At 37.2% G+C, this 26531-nt stretch overlaps 1 protein-coding gene across 1 annotated transcript in view; it reads right to left on the bottom strand.

Moving 5' to 3' along the window:
* LOC134527278 (uncharacterized) overlaps positions 1–26531 on the bottom strand; it is a 466201-nt gene that overhangs the window by 23446 nt on the left and 416224 nt on the right. The window contains exon 8 of the mRNA XM_063359815.1: positions 4943–5095. Coding sequence (XP_063215885.1) covers positions 4943–5095 — 153 coding nt within the window. The remainder of the gene's footprint in view (positions 1–4942; positions 5096–26531) is intronic.

The following is a 26531-nucleotide window of genomic DNA, read 5'->3' as shown; positions in this document are numbered from 1 at the left end:
CATCCATGCAGTATATGAAAAATCAGCATGCATAGCCCTATACCTATAACTATACGTATAGCTGCTGCCCACGACTTTTTCCGCATGGAATTTTGTATTATCTTGCACAATTTAGAAATTTGAACATTATAACATAACAGTTGATACAGTTGTAGTAGTTTTCTTATGTTCACAAATGATAATTTATCTCACCTCTATTTCAGTCTTTGCAATAAAAATATGTTACTACCTAAATTTTGGGTAATTATGTTTCTACTTTCAGATTTTATGTCGGGAAGACACTTCATAAAATTTCTTTGTAAACCACATTTACTGTTTTCCCGTCTTGAGCTAGAATGTAAAGATTGTCTGCATTACTGACCCGCGAGCTAGACACATACATCTGGCCGTGGGAAAAACAATCAGACCTTAAGTCGACACCAGCTGCCTTAAGGCTCTGACCCTGAGACTTATTTATTGTCATCGCGAAACAAACTGCTATTGGAAACTGTGTGCGCTTGAACCCGAACGGAAAGTTATTCGGGATGATCGGTATGCGTGATATGAAAACAGTTTCGCCTGAGCCACATCCAGTGTCGGGTTCCATTGCACAATTTTGGGGGAGTAAGGTTCCTCAGAAGCATTATTGGAACACCGACTTTGAGAACAATTTTGTGAACAGGAAGACCACTTGCAATGAGAGAACTCAAAAACTCAATTGGATAATTAGTGGCGTCGTCCTGATTAAGGACGCTGTTAAACGATGTGTAAACCACTTTAGCCCCATTCAATTCGTTTAAAAATTTTTCATTGATTGCAGCAGGTTGGTCATTTCTTTGAGTGAGTATGGCACGTTCACATAACAACGTATGTTCCTGATGTTGTATGTTTGGCAGATCCCCGAATACCGAACGCATGAGTTCGTCTTCCGAAGATACGACTCTGCCAAGTATTTCTGGAAGCGTCACCTGACCGTGTTGCTCAGGGAGGGCACCTTCTCCAACTTTTAATAGAACACCGGAAAATTCTTGCACATGAGAATTACCACCCAGCTGTGCTCTCATGTTAATTAAAAGTTGCAGTTTTTTTTATTTGATGCCAGAGGTAAGAATTCTTCAGTGAAGCTTTGATTTTATCGGCTCTAGTCCCTCGACTTGCAACTGGTAGAGTTTGCCGAAAATCTCCAGAAAAGAGTAGTGTGCCATTCCCCATGGGCCTTTCATTGCGCCTAATGTCCCGTAGTGTCCTGTCCACAGCTTCAACTGCTTTTTTATTCGCCATCGTGCATTCATCCCAAACGATTAGAGAGAAATCTTGTAACACTTTTGCCATATCACAATTTCTTGTTATTGAACATGTTGGTGATTCATTAGTGTCTTTATGAGAGCAGATTTTCATGAAATAAATCATTCAACGATAAAAGCTGTTTATTTAATTTAATCAAGCGGACGGGTTCGCCCCAAGGAGAAAATTAACGTGGCGAGACCTCGTGGACATAGAGAAATGACACCCACTCACTATTTATGTGTCTATGAAACATGATTTTTTTCTGCAATTTAAATTGTAATATACCAAAAGGGTATTGAAAATTGAAACAAATATGGCGACACTACAAACTGTCAGGATCTGTATTTTTTTCTTACTCTCTACTTAGTTCCTTACAATAGCAAAACTTAATGGCTTCTTATACTGATTATATTGTATGTCATAAAATTAAGATTACTTTTCTTTCCTTGAGCCGATTTTGATGAAATAAAGCTTATATTTCTTTCCCTGCTACGCTCAAGTAAACTTGAAAACCACATTAAAATTCGTATAGTAGTTTTTTAGAAGACCGCGTACAAACAGACAGACAGACAGACAGACAGAAAAAAAAAACTACTGTTTTATTATAGTATAGATGTGACACTACTGTTCTGGTATCGAGTACTGAAAATAATATGGTGGCAGTGCATTCTGGGAGACGACATGTGTACTATGTGAAACTAACACTCCTTGCAGCAGGTACTGAAAATAAAGATGGCTGCCTCCAAAAGAAGAATACAACATAACTACCATGGTGATACAATCCAAAATGGCGGCCTCTAGTAGGCAAGAATAAGATGGTGTGACATCATAATGTCTGATGTAATATCTGCCTTGGTGTTAATGGTAGGATGTCAGTCTGCTGGTGGCATCTATGAAGAAAGGATCCAGTTCCCTTTTTAATCGCATGACCTCGCTGGGTATATATCCTGTAACGTTTTTTAAATTTTTTAACAAAATTTTATGAAATAATTTTTTTACGAATGTAAAATTTTTTCCCGATTTTCTTGCATAAAAATTACTGATTTTCAATATTGTGGACAAATTTCGAAATGGTGGAATTAGGTTTTATTAAAATGTGTTTAATTATATTTTGCTATGAATTTTAATTATTTGCTGTATTTTTAGCTTAAAAATACCGTTTTTCAAGATGGCGGTCTTAACAATGATTGCAACAATGATGTCACAATCCAAAATGGTGGTCTACAGCAGGTGACAAGTTGGTGGACTTGACCTCGGTGGCTTAGGGTGGCTATTGGATGAGGAATTAAAGGCGCGTTTGAAAATTTTCTATTTTTTAATTGCAATTATTTTTTTTCGAATTTTTAGTTTAAGATTTTTTTACGGGTTTACCTCTCAAAAATGGAATTTATTTAATATTCAAATTTTTTATAGATTATTTGGCAGAATTTAGTTTTCCTAAAAACTGGACATTTTGACGAATTTTGGCAATTTTTGGCCAATTTTGAAGGCAAGGTCAAATCTCACGTCAAAGTATAGGTTAAGGTCTAAGTTCAGAGTCAAAGTCATCTAAAATGGCCGCCTAGACGTAATAATCCAAGATGATGTAGGCTACACCGACTCCACACCCAGAACCCTGTGCCTTTATGCCTATTTGTATACTATTAATTTAATATCTTACATAAGACTTGTGACTAAAATTATATAAAATACAAGAAATGTTGTAGAGGGTCATCAAAGATGAAGAAACTGCGAGCTTCAACTAATGAAGTAGGAGAAGATTGCAAGTGCTTTTGCCACAAATGTTTTGAGGTTGTTTCGCCTGAGGAACGGCACCAAATTATATCTAACTTTAATAACTGGGTGATTACTATAAGCAGAATCAGTATTTGAGTGGATTGATCAGTGTTATTCCCGTTCAGCGGCGTCGCAATAGAAAGGATAATGCAGAGGCAAGTAATCATGTTTCTTCTTATTGTTATCGTGTACGTGCTCGGATCAATGGTAATGATACATTGTGGCTCAAATATTGTTAAGATAAGAATGACGTCTAAGAATAAGCATAGTACTCTTGATATGTATGCCATTTCAGCTCTGGTGGTATCTAAACCACATTCATTTTCCGGCCAAGTCTTCTGAATCTTGTCCACAGTTACAATTGCAATGGCTGCAGCAACCCTCTCTTTAAGGTGCTGGACGTTCGTTATGTCCTCAGTGTACACAATAAATTAAAAGCTACCCTACGGAAAAAAATTTAGAATGACCTTGTCTGACCGTGATGCTTAAAACCCACAGGTGTGGGAGGTGGGGGTGTGGCTGCGAGACTTGCGTGAGGATGTGCAACATTCAACAGAAGGCCCAGTTTGCTTATCACAAACTGAAATTGGTTTTTTAAGTGCAATGGAAGTGACTTTGTTTGAATTTAAAAAAAAACATTTAAAAGACACAGCTTTAAATAAGTAGAAAAATCAGCTGTAAAAAACACATTTTTTACACTTTACTTTAAGCTTACCTTTGCGCGAATACCTATGCCATTTTTAGCACTTTTTCCTTTTATAACTCTGGGAGTTTGATCTCGCACACATGAAGTTCGGGGACATGCTAAGTGGCACAGCCTAAATGCACACGCTTGCAAGCACCATCACTATGTTACTACCAGCTTGATTAACCATGACAGTTCAGGCACAGATGAAGCACACAGATACGCAAAATGGCACGGCCTCAAAACTCCAGCTTGCATTCGTCGTGAATATGTCATTACCTGCTTGAATCATCCGAAAATTTGTTCTCGAATATCTGAAGCATGCAGACATGGTATGAGGCAAGGACCTACTGCACCAGTTTTCATGCACCATGATAATGTTTCAATCAGCTTATATAACTCTGACAGTGTGTTCATGCATAGATAAAGCACACAGACACAAGTGGAAAAGTCTCACTGCACCAGGATGCAAGTACCATCTATGTCATTAAAAGCTGACAGCTTGTTCTCGTCTAGATGAAGCACGCAGACACATAAAGTGAATAGTCTAACTGAACTAGCTTGCAGGCATCAACCTATGTCGTCACAAGTTTGTATAACCATTATAATTATTTTCAGAAATAGATAAAGCATGCACATAAGGAAGGTTGTATGGCTTCAATGCACCATCTCGCACGCACCATTCCTATGTAATTACCATATTGTATAAACAAATAATTTTGTGTAAACATATATGGTGCATGCATACACGAAAAGTAGCTGGCCAAAATGCCCTAGCTTTTATGTGTAGCTTGTGTCACCCTGAAAGTTTCTCTCGCATATAAAAAGCACAAGGACACGGAAAACTACACAGCCTAACTGCACCATCTTGCACGCTTCTTAAGTATGTAAAAATTAGCTGGTATAACCCTGACAGTTAATTCACGCATATATAAAAAAGGCACACACAAATTTCATCAACTTCACTTCACCAGCTCGCAAGCAACATGATTTTGTCACTACCAGTTGGTGTACACCAAACAGTTTGTTCTCTCATATATTAAGTATGTGGACACCCGAAGTGGCACAGCCTGACTACCACATCTTGCATGCTTCTTGACGATGTCATTACCAGCTTGTAAAACCCTGGCCGTTTGTTTCTATATGCCAGTGTGTTTTCACACTCATGAAGCGCACATGACGTGTAACGAGCTCACTGCACTAGTTCCCACGCACCATGACTATGACGTAGGTGGGTGCCACGCCGTCGCAGTGACGGTGAAAGGCCTCAGCAGAGTAGCCATGGCTGGACGCGCGGTACACCAATCGCCATACTTGCTTCGAGTTCCCGTGCCATGTGTTGAGCAGTCGCTGGTACGACAACTTGTCCTGCAACACTCACGCACATATGTGCTCAATTAACTCCATGCAGTACGCATAGAGTCACAACAGCTTCAACAAACAATATAATCATCACTAGGCCTGTTTTACAAATTAACATTCAGAACTTCTTACATGAGTTTTATTAATAGGACTAGCTGCCCGACCCGGCTTCGCACGCCTATACTAATGGAAAAAAATTAAGCCACATCTCCCATTTACAGTAATGGTAAATTAAAAAAAAAAAATTCAGTGAAAATTTATTACAATGCTGTATAATGTACCGGAGCGAAAATGAATAGCACCGATGGTTTCTCGACTCGTGCACGCAACGTACAACTGATCTACCCGTACTTCGCTACGGCAGTCTACAGGCAGATCACTCTTGCGCCGCTCATTATACATGCCCCTCCTTGTGGGTACGCCACTGCCGCGCGATGCCCGTTGCCATGGAGACGCAGAAGGCATGAACAATGCAAAATCCTGTTCTCATGCAGACAAAAAAAACCACTGTTGCCTGGTTTTAACCACCCATGGGATCTAATTTTCGGAAAATGTCATCTTGCGTAACATAAGGAACATTACTGTGAAGTTTCAAGTCTGTAAAATATATATACTTGAAAAAAAGGGCAATTTTTGATATTTAAAGTACCCACAAAATTTCAACTGTGATAAGGACTGCACTAACAATGAAATAGTCGTTGCCATAGAGACGAATGAAGCATCAACAAAACAACAGCCGTTTCCATGGTGATTTCATACCAAAAACTGGAAATTTTGATATATTACGGCCCCGAAACTCCCCTTGCGATCGGATTTCCGCAGAATCCGTTCTTAGTGAATGTCTACATCACAAAATGAGTAACTATGCTAAATTTCAAGTCAATCGGGTGTATAGTTTTAGAGATCTCGTGATGAGTGAGTCAGGGAGTGGTATTTCGCTTATATATATATATATATATATATATATATATATATATATATATATATAAATAAACATATACAAGTCCTTGTCGGAATTGTAACGGGAGAGGAAAATTATTGATGGTCCGAAAAATGAAAATTAATTTAAAAAAGTAAATAATAATTCTAGTTAAAGAAAAAAAAACAAATTAAACACAGAGAGAGGAGAAGAAAAAAACAATAGTTTAGGTTTGCGATTTAAAGTTATAAAAAGTATTAAAATACTAATTGAACTCTTATGGGTACTGATTGCTTCGTTGTTAATATCGAACGGGTGTTGTTTACTTGTATGGGAAAATTAAGAATGATAAGGCATCTAGTGCGTGGCAACAATGTTAATAGGCAATAGGAAATAAACTTCTAGCGCCTGCGGCATTGTCAACACACACTTCGTACGTGTACTGCATGTTGTATCTAACCCCCTCCAACGCATTTGATTATAAATTGGACTTTTATTAAGGATCCCTAATGTTATTGATAATATAATACAGCCTATAGCCTTCCTCGATAAATTACTATCCAACACTGAAAGAATTTTTCAAATCGGACCAGTGGTTCCTGAGATTAGCGCGTTCAAACAAACAAACAAACATACAAACAAACCTTTCAGCTTTATAATATTAGTATAGATAACACGAACCCACATTACAGGGATGTAGTTTGAAATAAAATAGTGTGAAAGTTGTCTTTTCGAAAACGTATAACAATTAATTCTCTTAACAAGGATTTCGCTCATAATATTAATTTAATTCAGTTTAATAATGATAATGAGCAATTTTTGCTTTAAAATTTTAGGCATTTTCATCCATCTTAAAAAATGTGTGTAACACTTAATATATATGAAAACAAAATAAAAATATAAAACATTCTCTAGAGTAAAGAAAATTTGCGTCAAACTAAAATGTAGTTTATTATTTTAAGTTAGAAGCATTTCATAGTTTGACATCTATGGTGACTATTGATTAAGCTTATAGTAGCCTACCAATATTCTGTTTGTTGTGAATAAGAACAGACTTCATTTGATTATTGTTTATTTGATGTTATCTTCAGTATTTTCTATTTGTGTGCTTCGCTTGTGTTTGGTCTGGTATGTTTTATATTTGTCATTCGCTTGAGTGTGCACATTAAATTTTGTAGTGAATTAGATTTTTTTTATTTATTCGGTCCCACAAATCTCAACAGGTTACGGGCCCAGGGACAAAATGATTATGAAGAAACCGTGATTTAATGGTATGCTGTTGAAGGTTAAAGTGATTTTGTATTGATGCCGATAGTGATGCAGAAGTAATAAACCAACTTACATAATATAGATGCCTAAAATGGCAACAGAACATTCACACAGCTCGTTAACACGAATTCAGAAGCTGATTAGCCGAGAAAATTACAATACATGGCAGTTTAGCATGTGAAATTACCTCTAACATGAAAAACTATGGCAGTGTGTTACTGGCGAAGAAGGGGATGCCTATTTTACATGTACTCGGGCTAAGATAATTTTGTATATTTTGTGAAGTATGTACATGTTCAAGACAGTACTACAGAAAAAGAGGCATGGGACAAGTTAAAGACTGTTTTTCAAGATTCAGGTTTGACACGAAGGATGAAATTACTAAGAACACAGACAACAACCAAATTGGAAACCTGCACTTCTGTGGACGAGTATGTCAACACTATTAGAAACAAAGCACACAAACTTCGAGGCATAAATTTTGAGGTAAGTGAGGAATGTATTGGAACTTTATTGCTAGCTGGATTGCCAGACAAATATAGGTCAATGGTTATAGGCATAGAAAGTTCAGGAATGCCTATTATGGGTGATTCTATTTAAACCAAACTGTAGCAAAAATGTTTGAGGTACAAAAAAAAGGCCTTTTTTTACCTGACCAGACGTTTGCCTTCTATAGCATTATAAAAAAAAGGGTTTTAAGAAGGGTTCCAGATGATATGATTGCAATTAGTTCGGCCACATAGCGCAAAATTTCCCACAACGAGATAAACGAATAAAAAATTTAGAAATGGACAGAGATCCAAGAAAAAAAAAATGTGATAGTGCATTTCTGAATGTTCTTTCAATTGGAAACGAAGACGCTGACGAATGGTGTACAGATTCTAGGGCAACGGCACACCTCACTAGAAAACTCAACTGGCTGTTGGATGCTCACAAAAATGCAAATCATCAAGTTGTAATGGCGATAACAACCGACTGTCAGCTAGCTGCAAGGGAGATGCACTTATGAAAGTATTCGTAAATGGGAAGGCTGACACCATTAAAGGCAAAATAAGTATTATATGTGGCTAATCTTTATACCAATCTGCTCTCAGTAAGTAGAATGGTCAAGAATGGACATACTGTGAGTTTTAATGGCAAAGGGTGTAGCATATACAACACGAACTGGAAACTGGATGCCACACCTCCTTAATTAAAAAATAATGTTCAAGCTGGATCGTCCTGAAGAGAAAGCCAATTGTGCCTTGATGTCTGATATCACTAGTGGTCCAGTGTGTCACAGAAGACTTGACCATTTGAATCGGTGGAGCATGAGGCAATTGAGGTATGGCTCAGCGACTGGTCTAACATTTTCCAAGGTTGAAAGTGCCCCCTGTACCACGTGTGTGAAAGGTAAGCAGCACAGACTTCCATTTAATCGGGGCGACTGAAAAGTATCCAATCGGAATGGTTACCATTCCGGAAAATATACATCCTCATGTGCCCAGAGAAATCCAGAATGGTTACCATTCAGGATTTACTGGCAAACATCGTATAATTGAATATCCTGAAAAGTATCCACTGTATGAATGGTTACCATTCCGGCTTTTACTGCAAATGTGCTGCTAGAAAAAATCCGGAAAAGTGTCCGCAGCGGAATGGTTACCATTCCGGATTGGATAGTTTTCCGTGTTCGTTCTGCGATGTACGGAAAAGTATCCGCTGCCAGAATGGTAACCATTCCAGTCTTGTGCGCGCAAATATAAAAGTAGCTCCTAAAATCCTGAAAGGTTACCATTCCAGTTTTCCTTGCTGGTGTTCTTAATTTAAAAATACTGAAAAATGCCCGCAGTGTGAATGGTTACCATTCCGGGTATATCTGGCAATGCACTTACTTTAAAAATTCCGGAAAAGTGCCCGCAGCCTGAATGGTTACCATTCCGGTTTTCGCCGCTGGTGCACATCTCTTTAATAATCCGGAAAACTATCCATTCGGAAAAGTATCCGCTGAAGGCGTGCAGTTGACTCATTAACCCGTCGCTAGATGGCAGCTGAAGATGACGTCCTCGCAAATAGTGTTAACTGTACACGAGAGATGGTGTGCGCAAATTATTTGCATGTAAATTTATAAACAAATATAATTTATTTGCTTTTAGAATGATTTACGAACCATATCTGTGTTGCGTATAACTGGATAATGTTAATTGAACAGAAATAATTAGTTTGAACAATATATTTGTAAAATATCTCTAATAATGTATTTTGATTTACGGGACTGAACTTTTCTCTATAAACTTAATACCTGATATTTAAAAATGTGCAATTAATTTTAATTTTTTATTTATCAGAAAAAAAGCATACTGCCACATTATACTTTAATGTTCGTGAACACAAAATTATGGACTATTACACTCTCATGGAATTCTTAAAATCAATTTTGCTTGGACGGAGGGAAAAACGTTGATAATATGCGGTCATCAATGTAATAACAGTGTTAGCACATACAAATCTGAACATGTAAACTATTGTTTACATATCCAAGACTTTTAAAAATATACTGTGAAGCATAGGTTACAAAAATAATTCAATAACTTACTCATCAACACTGTTTTTTTTTGTTCAGAGTTTCATATAGCGTAAGAAAAAAAATTCAAAAGGACTACATATTTTAATGTGCTTTTGACATTAGCACTGTTTCCAAATTTACTTATGTCATAAGTTTTCTGTGTGTTAAATCTTGCAAAGTAGCGTTAGTTACTAATACTTATTGCTTGATATTGGTATGTCACACAAGTTTTCAGGATTAGTTAAAAAAAATTATTATTATTTAATTTTCGACATACCCGCGCCCAACTTTCACCTCCTCTGGGGTTTGTTTTCGTAAATATGTTTTCGGAAAACTACAACAATATAATTTTACATATTTTTACCCTTCTCGTGTATGTATTCCTTTGCAAACTTTTAAAATGTACCGTTTTGTTTATATGATTAATTGCACATATAATTATCATTAAAATTTAAAAAAAAATTATTACTTCTACAAATGATCACAACGAAATTGGTAACTTAACTGAAGTTTCGCCTAACTTATGTTTGCTTTAATAAGTGAAAAGTTTAATATTGTTATTAGATAATCTTTGTCTAAATTTCATTTTCAAGAAGTAATGTGAAAATAAAACAATATAGATTAATATCAATGGGTTATTTTATCTTTAATTTATCTTATAGGTAACACTAATTTCTTAGCGTTTAGTAAAATATTCTCAAACCTTTGGCGGATGTCCTCTAATTTCGTTCTTTTATATTTCAGAGGGTTTTTACAATCATTCCACTTGCTTTTATTTATTTAATTTTTTACATATGTATTTATTTATTGTTTACCGTTAAGTTACTAAATAGAGTTCAAAGTTTGTGGCACACAACAAGATAGTTAAAACTCTTTCACGAAAGTTGAATATAATAATGCCACGAAAACGATAAAACATTAACGCGTATTGAAAACTGGCTTAGCTTCCGCTAGTTCATAATATTTTTGGCGTATGGTAAATCAATGTAGACAATTCGTTGGTGCGTTCGCTTAAAAACATGACATGTTTCCTTTCGTCAATATGTTCACCCAGGAATTGTGGCAACGTTGCTGCTAGTTACCTATACCACCCGTACTATAATACCGGTTTCTAAAGTGCGACTAGGAGCCTAGACCCCACCTTGCGAATTGTCAATTCCGGCTCTTGGAAGGAGGTGCCAGCGACGCACAGTGGGGCAAAACCTAAAAATTAAAATTAAATTTTTAATTTAATTTCTATTTTTTGGTGTTAAGTAATGTCCAGAGCATCTAAAACCATCGGAAATGGAGCATATTTTCAAACAGTTTTCTTGTGAGAAGCCTGCAAAGTGGCTGGTTATGGGGATTCCGTTTTTTAGCTTTCATAACGTCACGAAACTACGATAATCCCATGCTCGTTAGCAGCACAAAAATATTATGAATTAGTTTGGGCATTAAACAGCAATCTATCCCGATGTAGGTGAGACAGTTAAACACTATAAATTTTTACATTAATATATATTTTTTTATTTATAGTGTGAGAGGTTGCGATCGCAATAGATTCTCGTACGTTCTTAGACTTACAAAATTTTTCCCCACTAGTCCCCACTTTATTTTTGCTTTTAAAATATTCAGAAAACATTTCTTATAACATACAAAAAAATTACGTGCTACCTCGTGCTACCTTGGCAGAAAAACGCGAATGGGTGATGACGCGTGCGTGCTTGAGCGCGGCCACAGGCAGGGAAGCCAGTGGCCGCGCGGACTGAAAGTGCTGACCAAGGACTGGGGGAGATTGAACCAGTATGGATATGATTCTAGATAAAGCAGTGCTGTTGCCAGTAGTAAGTGGAAGTTGGTCAACGCAGTGTCTCTTGCATGCAATGATGTTACAGGGTTTTGGCAGGAAGGGGGGGGGGGGGGGGGTTAGGCATATCCTGGGAAATTCACTTTGGGATGAGTCTAGAAATAAAGTATTTCGCAGGTTTCGATTCGAGAGAGAAGATGTCGGTAAATAAGTAGAGTTGACTAAACAAGATCTACTCAATATAATGCTTATATCATCTGACCCCGTGATATCCTCTATTCGAACACTTTCACCAAGAAAACTAATTTCTTTACTTGAAGCTCCTCTATATAAATTGTCCGTTTTTAGCAGCAGTGACGATTAATATTATTATTATCATCATTATTTTAATATAATTATCATAAGAAAAATATTATTTGAAGACTAAGAATATGTAATAACAGTGAATGTATTTATGATTCAGTTTTTTAGTGTTTTAGTGTTTTGCTAATCAGAGTTATCCTCACATTTTTAACTGATTACCTACACCTGTTATCGAAACGAATTTCAATCATTAAAATAGGAACTTCATCATACTGAATGCTGATTGTGGCTTTTCTTTGCTTATTTAGTGACAGGGATGTGGTAACAGTATTGATAAATCGCATTATACACGCGAAACACGGCTCTCTGCCCCACTATACGACGTTTGACCATACGAATTTAAACACCGCAGTAGTATAGGAATGACGGTCCTGAAACAGGCTTCAGGCTGTGGTGCTGTGTGTCCTTTCCGCAATCTTGGATTCTGACGTCACGGCGGCCATCTTGGATGAGTGTAACGGGACACAGCGTAACGGGACACAGCGTAACGGGACATAACGTAACGGGACAAGTAGATCATGGCGTCCATTTTGGATCCGCCATCTTGGATGACGACATTTCGTTTTCTCGATCATTCCAGCATTTTGGATGACGTCATTGTGTTCTCGAACATTCCGTAGATGTGTTTTCCGCCATTTTGAATTATGACGTCACCGTTGCAGTTTCCGTTACGCCCGCCATCTTGAAAATCCGCAATTATTATGTTAGAAAATCGGGAAAAAATTTAAAAATCATTAAAAAATTTAAATAATCGAATTAAAAAAAATATTAAAAACCACTGTTGCAGTTATCGTTACGGTCGCCATCTTGGATTATATAAATGTTGCAATTTTTGTAACGCCCGCCATCTTGAAAATCCGCAATTTTTATGTTAGAAAATCGGGAAAATTTTTAAAAATCATTAAAAAATTTTTTTGATCGAATAAATAATATAAATCTTAAAAACCACTGTTCCAGTTATCGTTACGGTCGCCATCTTGGATTATATAAATGTTGAATATTTCGTTAAACCCGCCATCTTGGTTGAGTACCATGTCATTCTTACACTTTACGTTACGACCACCATATTGGATCCTATTAATGTTGCAATTATCGTTATGGTCGCCATCTTGAAATTTAGACGCCATCTTGGAAATCCATAATTTTTATGTTAGAAAATTGGGATAAATTCCAAAATTCATCAAAAAATTAACGTATTTGAATTCTGTTTGATTATATCGATGTACGTCCTTGGTTCGAAACCGGTGAGGGCAAAAAATAAAAAAAAATCAGATCCTTCCTCCACAGAAGCCACCTACAGACTGACCTACCACCACCAATAACTAGGTATTTACCATCAGCTGGTATGACATCATGTCCGCCATCTTGTCTTTGTCTGCTGGAGGGAACCATCTTGTTTTCGTCTGCTAGAGTGTGCTGGAGTCATGTTAGTATAATGTTCTGTTCACCATAACTTTGACCTTGACCTTGAACTTTGACTTTGACCTTGATGTCCATCATGGATTCGTCATTTTATGTTCAGTACATGTTACCAAGAGCTACCACATGCTAGTGGTCATTGCCACCATCATGTTTTCGTCTGCTGGAGGACTCCATATTGTGTGTACTCGTCTTACCAAAATGTTAGTTTTATTCTAACCTGTTACAGTGCAGTAATCATTTATTATTACTGAGGTGCCCGCCATCTTGAAATTCGGCCGACATCTTGAAATCATGTAATTATTTAGCTAGAAATGCGGGAAAAATTCCAATAGTCTCCGAAAAAATCAATTATTAATTTACATATTGAATCGATGGATCCCTGTCCACGGTTCGATTCTTGACCAGTGACAGTTGTAACTAAATATTAAATAAATGTTAGGTTCTGTTTTCCATTACCTTTCACAGAGTTTATTAATCATTCACTCTACGAAAAAAAAAACTCAAGTCAATATACCGGTCCAACGAATTAATACAGTACCGCTATGCATTACATGAAAGTCTAATTTTTCAATAATCGGAATAACGTATAAACCGTTCATGTACAAAGCCACACATATAGATCAATTGTCTTCAGTCCATGAGACCGAGTCATGTCATTATCAGACGTATAGGCTAGAAATTTCAGGATCACATGACCTTCGTAATCCATCGTGACATTTTTTTATACATACTAAGGGACTAAGTGACCTTGATAAATATTTTAGTAACACCAAGAGGTTTTAAACTAGTAAATATTCAATCACTACATTTTGTACTACGCGCAATCAACGAAAAGGTAGCACCGCCAACGAAAAGACAGCACCACCAACGAAAAGGAAGCACATTTTGGAGGAACCAACATAGAAAAGGCAGCACAGCCAACGAAAAGGAAGCACATTTGGAAGCACCGACAAAGAAAAGACAGCCCCGCCAACGAAAAGGAAGCACATTTGGAAGCACCGTCAACGAAAAGGCAGCACCGACAACGAAAAGGAAGCACATTTGGAAGCACTGACAACGAAAAGGCAGCACCGACAACGAAAAGGAAGCACACTTGGAAGCACTGACAACGAAAAAACAGCACCGACAACGAAAAGGAAGCACATTTGGAAGCACCGACAAAGAAAAGACAACACTGACAACGAAAAGGAAGCACATTTGGAAGCACCGTCAACGAAAAGGCAGCACCGACAACGAAAAGGAAGCACATTTGGAAGCACTGACAACGAAAAGGCAGCACCGACAACGAAAAGGAAGCACATTTGGAAGCACTGACAACGAAAAGGCAGCACCGGCAACGAAAAGGAAGCACATTTGGAAGCACTGACAACGAAAAGGCAGCACCGACAACGAAAAGGAAGCACATTTGGAAGCACTGACAACGAAAAGGCAGCACCGACAACGAAAAGGAAGCACATTTGGAAGCACCGTCAAAGAAAAGACAGCACCGCCATCGAAAAGGAAGCACATTTGGAAGCAATGACAACGAAAAGACAGCACCGACAACGAAAAGGCAGCACTTTTGGAAGCACCGACAACGAAAAGGCAGCACCGCCAACGAAAATGCAGCTCATTTGGAAGCACCGACATCGAAAAGGAAGCACCATCAACGAAAAGGCCGCACCATCAACGAAAAGGAAGCACATTTGGAAGCACAAGTTACGAGAACTTAGTCTTAGTTAGAAATCTGAATACAAGAAAAAAAACATTAAATTTTTATAATTGCAATTATTTATTTCTTTACATTATACAAATACAAGTAAAACAAGCCATTATTATATGTAGCCAGCTTTCCTCAGTTCTTTGAGTATGAATGATATTTCTTTGATGCACGAATAGTTTCCTGCACAAAGCGAGTCATGTAGAAGTCTTAGCCGGTCAACCAATATGTTTGGATCGTCCCATGAAGTGTAATCAGTCTCTTCTACCACCATCTTACTTGTTTGATTATTATAAATATTATTTTCTCTGGTGTCTTCCGTTTTAACACCATCCTCAGGGTAACTTTCATTATCGAGACAATGATCATCACAAGCTTGATCCGATTTATTTAATATATCACGTTGTTTCCATCGTTTCGGTCTCAGGACACCACCACAGTCTTCGATCTTGCCTGCTTTAGTTGCTTCATCACAGTCTATACCTTTGTCAACAGCCGCAGAGTCGCTGTAGCAATCACCGTAGAAGGCATCATCTTCACCCAGATTACCGTAAGAATTCGATGTCGATGATGTCGAAGCGTCTTCATCGTCTTCATGCTTCCTTTTTAGGAGTCCATCATTTTTACAAAGTAGGAAAGATCTACTTGAATTCGGCTGGAATGTATTCTCACTTTTTACGTTAAAGATTCTTCCATTGTCTTCATTCTTCCATAAATCATAATCGTCCTTCAATTTAAGTTCTTTGTCGAGATCGGAAGAACCGCGATCATAATCTCTCCCAAGACAAGGAAAATTATTGTCGTAATGCAGATCACTCTTCCTTAGTCTAGTAGAGCCATCGTTGTCCTCTAGCTTGTACACAGGCTTGACGTTACAAGTTCTGTCATGTCTTTTTAAGCTCTCTCTCCGCGTAAACGACTTGCTACATCGAACACAACTTATCATATTACGTAGTGGATTTTTATCACAGTCATTCTTCTCGTGTTGTCTTCCATTCTTTCTCAAGATAAATTCTTTGCTGCAAAACTTACACCTGTGTCCTTTCGTTACAGCAACAGTCACCGAATCAGGATTCATATTAGTTACTGAGACTATGGTCAGATGCAAACTGAATTAATTAAATTAGATACATTACTTAAATATAATTTTTAATATTTCATCTGCAAGAATTAAGTTACATCATACAAAAGAAATTGTTACATGTGGTCTCGATTATTAGCATGTGATGTCGCCACGTGTTGTGTTGAGTCATAATTTATTTAGTTGTTTTATGTGGTATGAGGGAAGCTCACTAACGATCGCAAAACAAGGATGGCTTCGCTAGACATCAAGGAGAAGGAAGTTCGTCTTACATGTTAGTGCTCCACGGATGTCTCATGACATATTATTTGACTGAGTAATGGTTGCTTAATTTTTATTTCCACCTGGTAAAAAAATTACAAGTGCTGATTTAGTAACAGATATTCACGAATTAAATGTAACTCTAAATAACACGTCATGACTCATTAGGTAAAAAATACGTCATGCAGAGAGCGGTTTCTCATAATAGACAGAAACACTTGAAGAAACCACAGGAATAATCAGGAGTTCATGGAGAAATCCATCATAATATTGAAAAAATAATAGGGAGCACACGGAGAAAACCATCTCACGTTTCTTTGTTATCATATAAATACAGAAAAAATATTTAATAATAAAATAAATTAATAAAAAAATTTAAATTGAAAAAAAAAATTAAATTGAAAGCAGGAATAATCAGGAGCACACGGAGAAAACCATCATAATATTGACATGGATAATCAGATGCACTCGGAGAAAACGTTTGGTGGTTTTCTCCGAGTGCATCTGATTATCCATGTCAATATTATGATGGTTTTCTCCGTGTGCTCCTGATTATTCCTGCTTTCAATTTAATTTTTTTTTTCAATTTAAATTTTTTTATTAATTTATTTTATTATTAAATATTTTTTCTGTATTTATATGATAACAAAGAAACGTAAGATGGTTTTCTCCGTGTGCTCCCTATTATTTTTTCAATATTATGATGGATTTCTCCATGAACTCCTGATTATTCCTGTGGTTTCTTCAAGTGTTTCTGTCTATTATGAGAAACCGCTCTCTGCATGACGTATTTTTTACCTAATGAGTCATGACGTGTTATTTAGAGTTACATTTAATTCGTGAATATCTGTTACTAAATCAGCACTTGTAATTTTTTTACCAGGTGGAAATAAAAATTAAGCAACCATTACTCAGTCAAATAATATGTCATGAGACATCCGTGGAGCACTAACATGTAAGACGAACTTCCTTCTCCTTGATGTCTAGCGAAGCCATCCTTGTTTTGCGATCGTTAGTGAGCTTCCCTCATACCACATAAAACAACTAAATAAATTATGACTCAACACAACACGTGGCGACATCACATGCTAATAATCGAGACCACATGTAACAATTTCTTTTGTATGATGTAACTTAATTCTTGCAGATGAAATATTAAAAATTATATTTAAGTAATGTATCTAATTTAATTAATTCAGTTTGCATCTGACCATAGTCTCAGTAACTAATATGAATCCTGATTCGGTGACTGTTGCTGTAACGAAAGGACACAGGTGTAAGTTTTGCAGCAAAGAATTTATCTTGAGAAAGAATGGAAGACAACACGAGAAGAATGACTGTGATAAAAATCCACTACGTAATATGATAAGTTGTGTTCGATGTAGCAAGTCGTTTACGCGGAGAGAGAGCTTTAAAAGACATGACAGAACTTGTAACGTCAAGCCTGTGTACAAGCTAGAGGACAACGATGGCTCTACTAGACTAAGGAAGAGTGATCTGCATTACGACAATAATTTTCCTTGTCTTGGGAGAGATTATGATCGCGGTTCTTCCGATCTCGACAAAGAACTTAAATTGAAGGACGATTATGATTTATGGAAGAATGAAGACAATGGAAGAATCTTTAACGTAAAAAGTGAGAATACATTCCAGCCGAATTCAAGTAGATCTTTCCTACTTTGTAAAAATGATGGACTCCTAAAAAGGAAGCATGAAGACGATGAAGACGCTTCGACATCATCGACATCGAATTCTTACGGTAATCTGGGTGAAGATGATGCCTTCTACGGTGATTGCTACAGCGACTCTGCGGCTGTTGACAAAGGTATAGACTGTGATGAAGCAACTAAAGCAGGCAAGATCGAAGACTGTGGTGGTGTCCTGAGACCGAAACGATGGAAACAACGTGATATATTAAATAAATCGGATCAAGCTTGTGATGATCATTGTCTCGATAATGAAAGTTACCCTGAGGATGGTGTTAAAACGGAAGACACCAGAGAAAATAATATTTATAATAATCAAACAAGTAAGATGGTGGTAGAAGAGACTGATTACACTTCATGGAACGATCCAAACATATTGGTTGACCGGCTAAGACTTCTACATGACTCGCTTTGTGCAGGAAACTATTCGTGCATCAAAGAAATATCATTCATACTCAAAGAACTGAGGAAAGCTGGCTACATATAATAATGGCTTGTTTTACTTGTATTTGTATAATGTAAAGAAATAAATAATTGCAATTATAAAAATTTAATGTTTTTTTTCTTGTATTCAGATTTCTAACTAAGACTAAGTTCTCGTAACTTGTGCTTCCAAATGTGCTTCCTTTTCGTTGATGGTGCGGCCTTTTCGTTGATGGTGCTTCCTTTTCGATGTCGGTGCTTCCAAATGAGCTGCATTTTCGTTGGCGGTGCTGCCTTTTCGTTGTCGGTGCTTCCAAAAGTGCTGCCTTTTCGTTGTCGGTGCTGTCTTTTCGTTGTCATTGCTTCCAAATGTGCTTCCTTTTCGATGGCGGTGCCGTCTTTTCTTTGACGGTGCTTCCAAATGTGCTTCCTTTTCGTTGTCGGTGCTGCCTTTTCGTTGTCAGTGCTTCCAAATGTGCTTCCTTTTCGTTGTCGGTGCTGCCTTTTCGTTGTCAGTTCTTCCAAATGTGCTTCCTTTTCGTTGCCGGTGCTGCCTTTTCGTTGACGGTGCTTCCAAATGTGCTTCCTTTTCGTTGTCAGTGCTGTCTTTTCTTTGTCGGTGCTTCCAAATGTGCTTCCTTTTCGTTGGCGGTGCTGCCTTTTCTTTGACGGTGCTTCCAAATGTGCTTCCTTTTCGTTGTCGGTGCTGCCTTTTCGTTGTCAGTGCTTCCAAATGTGCTTCCTTTTCGTTGTCGGTGCTGCCTTTTCGTTGTCAGTGCTTCCAAATGTGCTTCCTTTTCGTTGTCGGTGCTGCCTTTTCGTTGTCAGTGCTTCCAAATGTGCTTCCTTTTCGTCGTCGGTGCTGCCTTTTCGTTGTCAGTGCTTCCAAATGTGCTTCCTTTTCGTTGTCGGTGCTGTCTTTTCGTTGTCAGTGCTTCCAAATGTGCTTCCTTTTCGTTGTCGGTGCTGCCGTTTCGTTGTCAGTGCTTCCAAATGTGCTTCCTTTTCGTTGTCGGTGCTGCCTTTTCGTTGTCAGTGCTTCCAAATGTGCTTCCTTTTCGTTGTCGGTGCTGCCTTTTCGTTGACGGTGCTTACAAATGTGCTTCCTTTTCGTTGTCAGTGTTGTCTTTTCTTTGTCGGTGCTTCCAAATGTGCTTCCTTTTCGTTGGCGGTGCTGTCTTTTCTTTGTTGGTGCTTCCAAATGTGCTTCCTTTTCGTTGTCGGTGCTGCCTTTTCGTTGTCAGTGCTTCCAAATGTGCTTCCTTTTCGTTGTCGGTGCTGTCTTTTCGTTGTCAGTGCTTCCAAGTGTGCTTCCTTTTCGTTGTCGGTGCTGCCTTTTCGTTGTCAGTGCTTCCAAATGTGCTTCCTTTTCGTTGTCGGTGCTGCCTTTTCGTTGACGGTGCTTCCAAATGTGCTTCCTTTTCGTTGGCGGTGCTGTCTTTTCTTTGTCGGTGCTTCCAAATGTGCTTCCTTTTCGTTGGCTGTGCTGCCTTTTCTATGTTGGTGCTTCCAAATGTGCTTCCTTTTCGTTGGTGGTGCTGTCTTTTAGTTGGCGGTGCTACCTTTTCGTTGATTGCGCGTAGTACAAAATGTAGTGATTGAATATTTACTAGTTTAAAACCTCTTGGTGTTACTAAAATATTTATCAAGGTCACTTAGTCCCTTAGTATGTATAAAAAAATGTCACGATGGATTACGAAGGTCATGTGATCCTGAAATTTCTAGCCTATACGTCTGATAATGACATGACTCGGTCTCATGGACTGAAGACAATTGATCTATATGTGTGGCTTTGTACATGAACGGTTTATACGTTATTCCGATTATTGAAAAATTAGACTTTCATGTAATGCATAGCGGTACTGTATTAATTCGTTGGACCGGTATATTGACTTGAGTTTTTTTTTTCGTAGAGTGAATGATTAATAAACTCTGTGAAAGGTAATGGAAAACAGAACCTAACATTTATTTAATATTTAGTTACAACTGTCACTGGTCAAGAATCGAACCGTGGACAGGGATCCATCGATTCAATATGTAAATTAATAATTGATTTTTTCGGAGACTATTGGAATTTTTCCCGCATTTCTAGCTAAATAATTACATGATTTCAAGATGTCGGCCGAATTTCAAGATGGCGGGCACCTCAGTAATAATAAATGATTACTGCACTGTAACAGGTTAGAATAAAACTAACATTTTGGTAAGACGAGTACACACAATATGGAGTCCTCCAGCAGACGAAAACATGATGGTGGCAATGACCACTAGCATGTGGTAGCTCTTGGTAACATGTACTGAACATAAAATGACGAATCCATGATGGACATCAAGGTCAAAGTCAAAGTTCAAGGTCAAGGTCAAAGTTATGGTGAACAGAACATTATACTAACATGACTCCAGCACACTCTAGCAGACGAAAACAAGATGGTTCCCTCCAGCAGACAAAGACAAGATGGCGGACATGATGTCATACCAGCTGATGGTAAATACCTAGTTATTGGTGGTGGTAGGTCAGTCTGTAGGTGGCTTCTGTGGAGGAAGGATCTGATTTTTTTTTATTTTTTGCCCTCACCGGTTTCGAACCAAGGACGTACATCCATATAATCAAACAGAATTCAAATACGTTAATTTTTTGATGAATTTTGGAATTTATCCCAATTTTCTAACATAAAAATTATGGATTTCCAAGATGGCATCTAAATTTCAAGATGGCGACCATAACGATAATTGCAACATTAATAGGATCCAATATGGTGGTCGTAACATAAAGTGTAAGAATGACATGGTACTCAACCAAGATGGCGGGTGTAACGAAATATTCAACATTTATATAATCCAAGATGGCGACCGTAACGATAACTGGAACAGTGGTTTTTAAGATTTATATTATTTATTCGATCAAAAATTTTTTTTAATGATTTTTAAAAATTTTCCCGATTTTCTAACATAAAAATTGCGGATTTTCAAGATGGCGGGCGTAACGAAAATTGCAACATTTATATAATCCAAGATGGCGACCGTAACGATAACTGCAACAGTGGTTTTTAATATTTTTTTTAATTCGATTATTTAAATTTTTTAATGATTTTTAAATTTTTTCCCGATTTTCTAACATAATAATTGCGGATTTTCAAGATGGCGGGCGTAACGGAAACTGCAACGGTGAAGTCATAATTCAAAATGGCGGAAAACACATCTACGGAATGTTCGAGAACACAATGACGTCATCCAAAATGCTGGAATGATCGAGAAAACGAAATGTCGTCATCCAAGATGGCGGATCCAAAATGGACGCCATGATCTACTTGTCCCGTTACGTTATGTCCCGTTACGCTGTGTCCCGTTACGCTGTGTCCCGTTACACTCATCCAAGATGGCCGCCGTGACGTCAGAATCCAAGATTGCGGAAAGGACACACAGCACCACAGCCTGAAGCCTGTTTCAGGACCGTCATTCCTATACTACTCACCGCCTCAGTTATTTGTAGCAGCCAACCGAAGGCAAATTGCACCGTCTCTTCAATAACCACCTCAACCACCAATAAACTTTTTATTTAATGGCATTTGTACTTGCAAAATGCAGAAATGCCATCGGTTCTCGCTTATTGCGATCAATGTAATTTCCAGGGGGACCCAAGTGGCCGAGAGTTTTGCATGTAAGGTTTACAGACACACAATCCCTGCATACGGTGCTTGGTTGTATACTGTCCATGTTTTGGCCTATGTGCATTCTATAAGCATAAAACTTTAAAATAAACAGAGTTATTCATAAGATATAGTTTTAACATCTAACCCGTTTCAGTCATACTTTCACAAGAGCAGGCAGGAGGGCGGGCCACTTCCTCCACCCCCACCCCGGGATCAATGCCTATGTCAGAAAGTATTTACTTTTTCTAAGTTAGTAACACAAAATAGTTTTTTAAACAGTAAATACATATAACTACTTTTACCCCTTTAATTTGGTAATTTCACAATATGAACTTCCAGAGCGTGTAATTGTTTGTAATTGTGTTATACAAGCTACCGTAGTTTTTCGGTTTTTATTCGAGCACAGTTATAAGAGTCGTCAGTTTAAGGGGAAGGTTCACTCACTGAAAACGTCACTGAGCAGAATCCTAATTTTCTTGGTATATTATTGTAGAGGATGTCAAATCCTACCACTGACCAGGTCTGTATATACATATCATATAGACTGGGTTGGCCGCAGGAAGCGGTCAGTCGCGAGTTATTCTTCAGGGGTGTAGTGTGTATCGCTCCTCTCAATTGGGATAATCGCGTGTTTAAAAGCCTCCCCCTTCCTCAGCTCACCCCCAGCTGGGCGAAAGCAAGCTCGGGCCTCAGCGTTGCCAATTGTACTAGCTTACCTTCCCCCCCTTCTATCACGGCCTCCTCAGAGACCTGGTCGGACACTCGAGCGCCACTCCGACCGCCGAAAGCACTTTCTCATACTGCCATTATGTGTATACGTTCAAAACAAACTCTTGATGATGAGTTTTTATTTTATAAAATTGTCTCATTAAAATGTGATAGAAATTAGGTCGTAATTTCTTTAATGTTGCCGCTATTATTTGTTGACTATGTGCAAGGTTTTTTGACTTTTCCAACATTAGTGATGTATGTTTAAGATGTTGGTGAACAATGGGAGAAATGAACAAAATTCACGACCGATTACTAGTAGTATTGAATTTCATTTAAACATAATCATGTTTTAATAAAAACCCAATCAGGTGTTAAATGAAGTTTCAGTTAATTTATATTGCCAAGTTAAAAATCCATATACAAACATTGAAACGAATTCGTGTCTGTTTTCCTTATGTTAGAACGTAAGTTATATTTATTGCTGGGTGAGTCACTGCATTGTATTAGAAAAGTTAGAAAATAACATTAGTCAAAAATACGTTTGTCCAGTGTTAATTATAGCTACTAAGATTTTCAATGCGATGGCAAACAAGCACTGCGCTGATAGCAACAGTTAGTAGATTTTACCAACGAAAAATTAGTTCAGCATTATTCTTTTGACAATATATAATAAAATAAAGGTTGTTACAGCCAATCTTTGGCTACACTATCTAAGAATTGAAAGAAGTAGAATGAAGAGATATTTTCAAGCAATAAAAGTAAAATGACTTTTATACTTCGAGTTTCGTAACCAGCTATTTGGAGCTATAATTAGTGTATTTTTTCCAATTTATCTGTCGATAAACCAAGAGAAATAAATCAAGTGAGCTCTGCCGAAGATAAAAAGCTTGTACACGAAAATAATTTATATAGTTGGTAATCTCAGGAAAATCTATATCTCTTTAAGGCATTCGTTTCTATAAAAATGGGATACTAGTTTGATTTAAGTAAAGTGTAAAAAATGATGGGAAGGAAGGAGGGATGATTTTTACTGTTGTAAGAGTAGGTTTGAAGTAAAGTTTATGAAAACTGGGATGATTTTTACTGCTGTTAGAGTAGGTCTGAAGTAAAGTTTATGAAAAACTAAAGTAATTACAAAGTTTAGGAATTAGTTTTTACATTCTAAACTTTGAAGAAACAATTTTTCTTACATAAGTAAACACAATTTGGGAGAATTTTACACCGCACGACACTAAACTCTCAAGAAGAGAAAATGTAACGCAGTATTGGAATCTGTGTTACTAAATAAATTGCATTATATTTTTAAGTACGTATGCATGTATGTATTAAATCATATTAATGTAATGCGTGGCTCTGCTTGTTCCAGAAATATTTACACGACAGTAGTAGCTCTACAGTAGTTATACTTTTAATATTTTGCATGTTTTAAGTAAATAATTATGACCTTCAGGTACACAGGGGCCTACGATAAAGTTGTGATTCATCAAACAAGCTCAATATCAATTTATTTATTTGAACAGTTAAAGAAGCACATAGAAACAGGAAGCTACAATTTACAAGGAATCACTTCTTTGGGGTAAGCTGAGGTAACACAACTGAAATATGAAACATTCACGCAGGTTTAAAATGATTTCTTCCGTATAGGCATTGTTACCACTTGTTAGGAATTTGATTCCTCAACGTGTTACAATGTAGAAGGCGAAAGCAAAGGAGTGAATAACCTGTTTATCTTTGTTTTATTTATCTATAGTTTACTCATTACCACCTTGAAGCTATACATGTTAGGTATATAAATAAATAGGCAGGATTGTTATTATGACAGAAATAATACATGCAATCAATTAAAACTTTAAACCCACAAGGCATAAATTACCATCATAATATTTATTCAGGATTTACCTGAAAACGTTTAAAATTAAGTTTTTAAAAATAGGTAAATTGACGATGGTAAAAAAAAAAGGTTGTTCACGCTCTGGTAGGCCTATACACGCATATCGGTTAGTAGTTAGTATACGAATAAAATAATTTTATCTACTTAACATTTTTCGGAAAGTATTATTAGAAACTAGTTTCTGTTAAATTTTTTATCAGCTATGCTAAGATTTAAAGTAATTATTAATACATTTTTATATCTCTCAACAGTTTAAAGTTTCGCCTTACTAGACGCATGTCTATAGTTCACTAGGTCCATAGCTGTGCGATTTTAAATTGTGGAGAAAGAATATTGAAACTACTTAGATCTTAACCGCGGTTCCAAAAAAGGTTTATTTGGGATGAACCAGCTGTAATAAAATTACTTGATAGGCCACCTTAAATTGCATTCTTATTCAAAATTGCAGTTGCCAAAAGTTTGAGTCACGACAGTAGAACGATAGATATGCAGAAATACAGTCGCACAGTTCGCTGATAGAATAACACTATAAACTGCTTCACTGCCACCAAAATGTCTCAAATGACTGAATGGAGCGACTCGCACTTCTATCGAATAGAATATTGCTCTGCACTTCACTCGTATTACCTTTTCTTAGTGACAAGGATATTTGAGATATATAGCTGAAAACATTCGGTTAGAAAAATTTGTCTCCACATTTCTGTCTAGTAAGTGCTTGCCAGTAACATTTTTAGCGTTTTATTTGTTTGTGAGCCAGTAGCGGCCCTGGACTTTGCGGGGCCCTGATCTGTTTATTTTTTTTGTAGGCCCTCCACCGGATGATCCGAAAAACACTGTCTTTCAAACAACATTGCTAACCCAACTAAACTGAAACGTAATTTCGAATATGGTTTAGCTGAATTATTTTAGGTTATTTTGATTTTTTTTACTGAAAAATCATCCTCAAGGCAGTTCAATAAATGCTAAAGATAAAATTTGCAGTATAATCGCGTCATTAAACGTGGAAATAAAATTTTTTTGAAAGTTTCTTGTACGAAATCATGAACTGAAATAGGTATTGACCAGCAATTTATGGCCAAACGTAGTAAAAACTTAATTTTCCGTTCCCATTTATATACATATTTTTAACAAAACACCTGACAAATAACAATAAATCAAAATCAACACGTGTGGAGTGGGGCCCTGATAGCAGCGGGGCCCCGGGTGGCTGCCCACCTCACCATACCGTGGAGCCGCCCCTGTGTGAGTGGTAAAAAATAAACCCACACTAATTCAAACTACAGTTCTAATTAGGTACATATGTGTAACAGTTTCGTGTAGTGAAATTAATTCAACCTAATATTGCTTGAAAAATATTTTATATGCATTATACACAGAAATATATAACAATTAGATATTTGTTCACATGTCATTTCTGTACTCTGGGGAGTTCGGAAGTAAGTACGGAGAGTGTGAAGACCCAGCGAGTGCTACGAGAGGGCGAGACAGGCGGTGCGACGCGGGACTGTGCGAGTGAGCCATCGGGCAAGGACTGTGTGTAAGGAGTGAGTACAGTGAACTGTGATAAAAGAGACATTATGAAGAGCGTTGGATAGAGAGTGAGATGCTTCTTATAGGAAATTTAGTGTGGTTATGTAAATATAAGTACTATACATATTAGAAGTAAATAAAAACTGTATAAATCTTAATTATTGGGCTATCCTTAACGAACCCTTT

Source organism: Bacillus rossius, chromosome 1, assembly GCF_032445375.1.
Source record: "Bacillus rossius redtenbacheri isolate Brsri chromosome 1, Brsri_v3, whole genome shotgun sequence".
NCBI lineage: Eukaryota > Metazoa > Arthropoda > Insecta > Phasmatodea > Bacillidae > Bacillus > Bacillus rossius.
The sequence above is the reverse complement of the archived record's forward strand: the minus strand, read 5'-3'. Positions and strand labels throughout refer to the sequence as shown.